General features: G+C 34.4%; 1 protein-coding gene across 1 annotated transcript; it reads right to left on the bottom strand.

The window, feature by feature from the left end:
- Positions 1 to 754: 754 nt before the first annotated feature.
- On the bottom strand, positions 755 to 5094 carry CDKE;1 (cyclin-dependent kinase E;1). The gene is made up of 15 exons (XM_078326518.1): positions 4809 to 5094; positions 4600 to 4710; positions 4402 to 4505; positions 4270 to 4312; positions 3810 to 3908; positions 3630 to 3699; positions 3403 to 3497; positions 3277 to 3310; positions 3058 to 3142; positions 2894 to 2971; positions 2038 to 2085; positions 1712 to 1744; positions 1516 to 1624; positions 1136 to 1336; positions 755 to 1020 (listed from the first exon to the last, which is right to left on the bottom strand). Exons 1-15 carry the CDS (start codon positions 5013 to 5015, stop codon positions 952 to 954), a joined length of 1386 nt encoding a protein of 461 aa, XP_078182644.1. The 5' UTR covers positions 5016 to 5094; the 3' UTR covers positions 755 to 951.
- Between the last annotated feature and the right edge of the window lie 3090 nt (positions 5095 to 8184).

Raw genomic sequence — 8184 nt, 5'->3', positions numbered from 1 at the left:
TCAATTATTTCCATCTTTTCAAATTGCCGTACGACTACGACAAATATAGCTTATCCATACAACACAAGCACACCAACTCCTACCCGATCCCAACTTAATATATATATATAGAAACCTCATAACAGTATCCGTATTATAACTACTTCTACTTGGAGGACGGACCGTCAAATTTTATCATTTTCAACTATTTATTTATTTAATTATGTGCACGGAAGTTTTTATAGCTATCCGATAAACAATTGTTATGTAAATAATTATCTTTTCAATTAAATTCTCCAAGCGTCCTTGGACTATAAAAATATTAGGGGCAATCAAACTACATATACGTTTTTAAAAGCATTAATATTGCCATAACTATTTAGGGACCACAAAACTTGATATTTTTTTTTACATATAACACTGAATGACATCTGAAAGTATTAATATTGAGTATTGCAAGTACTTATATCTATGCACTGAATGACACACACACATTGTACAAAGTTTAATCTTCGAGCGTTTGATCATATCAAGTTACACATCAAAGTATTAATTATATATTATTTTCTAAGTATTTATCCTACGAGGTAAATTATTTTTATTACAGATGAAAGATAGTCAAAGTCCGATATCTATAAGATAGTCAAAGTATTTTTATTTTATAAAGTATGCACTAAAGTACTTATACCTATAAGGTCAACTATTTATGCTAGAGACACGTTGACGCAGCGACAATTGAGAGACTGAAAAAGAGAATGATTAGGAAAGAGGACCATAATAATTAAAAAGTCATTAATGATTGAGTAAAGCGAACCAGCAAAATTTACAGAAGAGTCAATAAGCTAACTAATGGCAGAAAGAAGCTAAGCCAGCCACATCTACAAGCCAACTAGTAGTAGAATATTACAAAGCAACAGGTAACAACAAAACCTACAAATAAAGAGGTTGGTTATCTCCAACTTCTTTTGCTGGTTAGAAACGTCTCTTTTGTTGGGGATAACCTTGATTCTGCATGCCCATCCCCTGATCCTTTCTCCTCAGCTACACCAATTTCAACTTGTCAGAGCATAGTATAAAAATTAAGCAATCAAATCTAACATCAGAACTCCCATTCTTAATCAAGAACAAATCAAACTTTACAGATATTTAAGCTTGCCTGTTGTTGGCCCGTCCCTCTTTGCATGGGAATATTTGCAGGGTTAAGATTAGCCATCCCAGCTTGTGATGCAGCATTATATGCTGCCATGCTGGCGTTGGGCCCTACTCTAGGCATGCCAACCATGGACTGCATCTGTCGAGGAACACCCCTTTGAGATATCTGTTGACCAGCTACACCTGGTCCATTTCCAGATGACGGCTGCAATTTACAATAAATAAATAAATAAATAAATAATAATAATAAATAAGTAAAAGAAAAAAAAAAGTGCATAAAAAACAGCATTGTAGTAGTTCAGCTTTTACGTAATTGTTTCTAGACAGATCAGAGCTTAAGGCGAGACTTTCAATATGAATTTTCTTTTGAGATACTGTAATTACCGGCTGAGAAGGTTGGAGAGTGGCAGTTCCTTCAAAGTCCGTATTAGTGTCAACTGGGCGAACAGGGTAAGCTATGATTTTCTCCCCTGGCTGAGTTACCACAAGTGCACTAATCATGGACATAAAATTATAATTATCAAAAAGTTTGTTGTCAGAATTTTTCTAATATAAATAAAGTAAAAATATTTATTCTTACTTTCTTCCGGGCAAAGGTTCCATCCTGAAGTACCTGAGAAAAAAGTGTCCATACTTGCATGAGTATCCTTTTGAAAATCAACCATTTGGTAAATATTTTATTTTTTTCATTTTGTATAAAGAAAAATATAACTATTTGATGTGACTTATGTTGCTGTCAATCTTAAATTAACAGCGAAAAATATACAAACTATTAACATTCATAAAACTTCAATAAAAGAAAGGTTCTGCCCCTTGGGTATTGCTTAAAAAAAAGGAAATGAATTTACTCCTGTTGGAAGAAATTAGTAAAAGCAATCAGAGGGAAAGATTGAGAATAGAATTTACTCATGCTCAAGAGCTTGTGCTGCAGTTATTCTCTTCTTTGGGTCATATCTGTAATACCAGAAAGGATTTTTTTAAGACAAAAAAGCTTCCAAATAAATATACACAGAGAGGAACAGAAAATCAATACGTCTACTGGTTTACTATAGAATAGGGGATTAGGATCCCTTGGCAATGGCCTAATTTGACAATCTCAACAGTGCATCTGAACCATTGACCAAATCAGGATAAGCCACTAAGATTGAATGGCCTAAAACGATGTGTCTCATTTCAACTCCTTTTCTCTTCAGTGTGCTTTACACCATTCTTGCCTCTCTCTCTCTCTCTCTCTGCCCAAGCTATCCCCTAAATCTGTTTACCCAAGACCAAGCTTTCATGTTGAACTGCACCAGCCTTCTATTTTATTTTTTTTCAATTCCTTGTTGCTAAAGCTATTCCTTCCTAATTCGCATTAGCACCACATCATTCTACAATTACAATTCGGCAATGAAGGCAGACCTTGCAAGTTCATTTGAGCTAACTGTTAGGGGGTATGTATGTATATATGTTAATCACACATTGTGTGCATGTGTCTGATTATTGCTATCAATTCACCAAAAAAAGAAATTGAAAAAATAACTAAATCATGCTGCTTCTGCAAAGCTATTAGTTAAACATTTCCTCAAAGTACTCTCTCATGACTTCACCTACCCCAAAATATTCTCATTGTCATGGTTGTCAAATTGAAAAATTGTCAAGGGATTTGAAGCCAATAAACTAAGCTGGTATTGCCTCGGTCCATCCACTAAGCACCAATATTTATTTAGACCCACTAAACAGTTAAAAAAAAAAGGAGGAAAAAAAAGAGAGAAAGCCATACTCTAACATTTTGGAGAGGAGATCAAATGCAGGGCTTTTTTGATTCATATGCACAATATTATGTAGCCCTGGGTTTTCACTGAAAAATTAGAAAATAATTAACAAAAATCAAACTAAAAAAAACCATTTAGAGTCCAGTGTATATTGGTACTTCAAGGTACTTACTATTTGCGCCCTTGAATATTTTGTTGGTCAGATTGCCAATGAGGAAGGTTAGCTAGTGTTGGCCATTTTTCTGTGGTAGGATGCCCTGAAAAAGTTAGAGAGTTCAGTTTCACATCATCAGATAAAAAGCAGTCTGAAAAAGAAACGAATTAATATCATATTATACATTCAGCTCTTCCTTTTATCTCATATTTGCAAATCAAAAGAAAATCAACTAACCTAAAACCTTAAATATCTTGTCCAATTGATCAAACTGCAAAAGTGAGGCAAGAAAACAACATTAACAAGAAAGGACAAGCTGTGCTTCAGTTAGGAGATAACAATTCATATCAAAGTTACACTTACTTGGAATGGGTTCGGGGTGGCTTTCACTTCAACGCCTTGAAATAAGGGCTTCAGTGTAATCAATTCAGCAAAAATACAACCAACTGCCCACATATCTAGTTACATTTTAAGAAGAAACAGGTTCATCATACAGGAAAAAAAAAATTGTACAAAGAAATGAGACCCTCTGGAGAGGACCGGGTAAAATATCTCAAAGCTGCAAAAAGAAATCAATGCCGAGAGCGTACCAACAGCACTTGTATAGTGTTTTCCACCAAGTAGTAACTCAGGAGCACGATACCAAATTGTCACCACAACCTACATATCAATTATTAATCATTCACAGGCAACAAGAGGAAATTTGGAACTTAAAATTTTGCATATGCAGCAGATAACAAAAAAGGAAAGAAAAGGGAACGAAAGGGTACCCCATTCTCATAAAGAGGTTTGAGAGGAGCTTGATATATCCTTGCAAGACCAAAATCAGCAATTTTGACTATGCCATGCTCTTCTCCTTCCCCCATAACCTAATAAATATAATAGCAGTCAAAGATAACTAAATGTGTGCCCTAGAACACGATCATTAAAGGAAAGGAATGGAAGGGAGGGGACAAGCGGAAAGACCGGACCTGACCAGATCCGTTCACCTGCTCCAGAAAAGGAAAATTGGAGAGGAACACGACAGGAGACGAAGGGAGAAAAGTCAAGTTGCTATAAAAACTCAGCGATATTCAGTGGTTCTTGTCACCCCCGATTTGGGTGTACAGGGAGCAATTTTTTACGGTAACCCTTTCCTTTTCCCTCTGTCCCTTCTCTCCGCACAGTGAGTTCTGGAGCACACTGTAAGAGTAAAATCAAATTACATTGCACAAGTGCTCTAGTCCTTACCAGAATATTTGAAGGCTTCAGGTCTCTATGTATAATCCAATTGCTGCAGCACAAGAAGATAAGCATGAAATTTGAAATATAGATGAAGGGAGAAATAGTGATGGAAGGGAAAAGGTAAGGTTTAGGAAGAACCTGTGAAGGTAATTAAGTCCGTTGAGCAATTGCCATAGCAAGGACTTGACAGTGTAGGGATTGATAGCAAGGTTAAGCTGTTCTCTGTGGTGCCTAATTATCTCCTGGTTGTGAGAAGATAATATATTGTTTTTAGTTCAATTATTAAGAAACATGGAATACAGTAATGAGAGAGAGAGAGAGAGAGAGAATACTTACATAAAGGTCATGCTCGGCATAATCAAATGCGAGGTAGAGTGACATGTCAGCATGGTTGATGTGCACATTTACAAGTTTTACAACATTCTCATGTGTTATCTCCCTCAGAAGCTGTGAAATTACACAATTAGGTCAAGCAACTAGCAATGGAATGCACTAATAATACTCAAGCGAAAAACCAGTGAAGAAAATAAAGAAAAGAAAGAAACCATGATCTCACGAATGGCAGTGGGAGAGACACCATCGCCTTCCTTGGATTGCTTAAACTTTTTAATTGCGATGGATCCCTTCCTGTTCTTAGTTCTCGCCAGAAACACCAGTCCGTACGTCCCCTCACCTATCTTACCCACCAGTTCGTACATCTGAAGCCACGCTGGCCTCTGGGACCCGCCCCCACCGCCACGTCCGTCCCCCATCCCGGCGGTGAGCTCCTGGCTTCTTCTCCTCTTCTCTTCTCTTCTCTGTTCCCTTCGGTCGGGGGCTGCTTGGCAGAATTCTCCAAGGGTCCCTACTTTTTTTAGTAATTATATTTACTTGTAATCTTCTTACATTTGGAATAGTTAACGTGTAAAGGGCTGATTGTGTAAATAACTCACTTTTCAATAAATTTATAACAATATTATTTTCAATAAATCATACTGTTGGAAATCAACGGTAGTGTTATTTTCTGAGATTTCAGTAATCTGATTTTATACTCAGATTTTCGATTTTTTTTTTTTTTAATGTTATAGTTAAAAAATCGGTAGATATAAAGTAAAAGAAGATATGAACCAGATTGCTATTATGAAAGTAAAAAAAGAATTTGATCGTAATTTAAATACAGTTCAGGGGCTTCCTAATAATTTGCACGCTTTAAACTTCATCGGGTTCGGTTTAATTGATTTTAAATCGAGCCGGATTAGATTGGATTTGGTTTTTCTGGTTTAACGGTTGGGTTCAATTCATTTTTTAAAACTTATTTAACATTTGGTTCGGTTCGGTTTCAAAATTTTCAAAATGGATTAAACCGAATCAACCGAACCAGTCTTTATATGAATAATGAGCCCTTTTCGACCTTTGATTCTGAAATTCCTTGTGTCTTCTTAAATTTTTGATTCTATTTTCTCTAATCTCTGAATTCACAAATGTTTCCAAAATCAACTTTTTGCTGTTTTGGGTCGTTGCAATTTTTTCTTATATTTTGTTCTTATTTCAATTTTTTTCCTAGCATGATCCTACATTTTCACTCTTTACTCTTTCTTCGTCAGCTTTTTATATATTTTTTTACTAATTTCAACATGTTTTAGATTAACAGTTTGAAGGCACTATTGATTTTATCAATCAATTCTATTTTGTTCTTTTATTTTCTTTTCAAATTTTTAGATTAACAGATATGGACAGTGTTATCAGAACCGGACCGGACCGGTTGGTTGGATCGGAAAAAACCGGAACCGACCACCTATCCGGTTCGGTTCTTTTAAAATACCGGGTAAGCAATCAGATCGGTTAAAAACGATTTAACCGGACGGTTCTCTTTATTATATCGCTGGACAAACGGCGGTTCAAATCTGATTTCATTATCTTGCTCTGTTGCTCTTCCTGATTTCACGTATTTCCTATTTTTCTTTAGGTAGAATCAATTTCCTGCCTTTTCTCCAGAAGCTAAGATGGAAAGAAATGAGAAATTGGCTTTCTCCTTTCATCTTCTTAGATTTATTCTTGTGTTTAACACAGTGACACATTCTCATTCTGAAAGTTAGACTTCAAACGGAATCACCAAAAATCCTTCATCAATTACGGTAAATAATCTCATTTAATTATTAAATGGAATTTTTAATACGGTGCACTTCAAAAGCATGAAGCTTTGAGTTGATTTTATTGAATAGAGAAATGCATTAAAGGTGTTTGATGAAATGCCCAAATCAAAATAAGATTTTAGATGAAAGTACTGGAGTTGTCAATTGTCTGTTAATAAGTCTATATACTTTTTTCTCAACTAAAGTCAAAGTTGAATGACTAATATATATAACTATGAATGTCAGACCTGAATTGGGTAAAAAAAATCAAAGTCAGGTGATATGATAGTGATTAGTGACATATATGTAAATACTAAGGGAGTAAATTGAAACTCGAATGGTAACCATATGTTGAATGATTTATGGTGACTATGGTGATTGAGAAATAAGATGTATGGTGCAATGATTTAACTTTAATTAATAAAAATAATGATCTACTTCTTATTTAGATATTGATAGGATGAAATTACACAAGTTTAGGTTTCAAACTAAAACACGGTTACAAAACATTTAATTAAGAATTCAAGAGGCTTGAGTCTTCAAAAAGAAAGGAAAATTAACAAAAACCAAAGTGAACCGATTACTGGTAAACTGGATATTGGTAACCAGCAACATACAACAAGAAGAAATGAAAAATGACCTTATACTGGTAAAACAAAAATTGAAACTCCTCCAATCCTTATTGATCTTAACAATTCCATATATCACCCTTCATTTTCATTCTCATTATGTAAATACTTTCATTGGTCCTCATTATTGATTTATGGTATAATCAAAATTTATTTTTCTTTTTTCATTTGAAACTACAATCAAATTGATTCAAGTACAGTCTAGGTTGTAATATACTTTTATTTTATTTGCTAGTAAGTTAGGTTATTATATAGTTTAGTTTTATTTGCTAGTACAAGTTATTGTTGACAAAAAGTTCGGCACACAAGCTTAGTTTGATTCCAGTGCAATACATTTATTCATTTTTGTTTGATTACAGTATAAGATTTGCTCTATAATGGCAAAGAAATTTATCCTTTGACAATATTGTCAATGTTCAAGAACCTCAATTTTTATAGTATAAGTTTAGTTTGATTCCAGTATAAGCTTTTCAGTATACAAGCTCAATTTTGAACAACCTCATTTTTTGCAATATATTTCATAACCTTTTTTGACGACATGCTATTTTTTGTTAAAGTTACATGTTTTATTTAACTAGATACCTACTCTTATTATTCCTTGTCAGAAAATGCAAATAAATAATCAATTAGGCTTTAAGATAATAAGTTATATGTGTTTTAAAAAACTAGCGATTGAACCGGTTGAACCATTGGTCCGACCAGTAAACCGTTGAACCGAAGCTATGCCGGTTCGATATCCGGTCCGGTTCTGATAACATTGGATATGGAACTTAAGTGGTTTATTTTTACAATTAACTTCTTATTTTGGATTAGCCGAACAAACCGAAATGTAAAATATAGTTCAATTTGTTCGGTTCAATTCGGTTCAATTTTTTAAAACCAAATAAAAATTCAGTTTACCTATTTTATTTCGGTTTCCATCCAACTGAACCAATGAACACCATTGAAGAAATCTTTGCGTTGTTTTGTTCCATGGGCCTTTCGGCTTTATTCCTTTTCGTTATTTAAATTTTACATGATGGCCCAATCGTTTCAGGCTTTTCCTTGTTTTATTTTTGGGCCTTTCGGCCTTTTTCTTCTTTCTTTATTTTCTTCAATTTTTTCGTTTCCTTTGTGTGGGACCAGTCTGTCAGTCGAAGCGAAAAGTATTGCTAACGGTTACTTCCCGAAATTTCAAGTCG

This window comes from Carex rostrata, chromosome 25, assembly GCF_964058835.1.
Source record: "Carex rostrata chromosome 25, lpCarRost1.2, whole genome shotgun sequence".
Taxonomy (NCBI): Eukaryota; Viridiplantae; Streptophyta; class Magnoliopsida; order Poales; family Cyperaceae; genus Carex; species Carex rostrata.
Note: the sequence above shows the minus strand (reverse complement) of the source record. Positions and strands in the feature narration are given on the sequence as shown.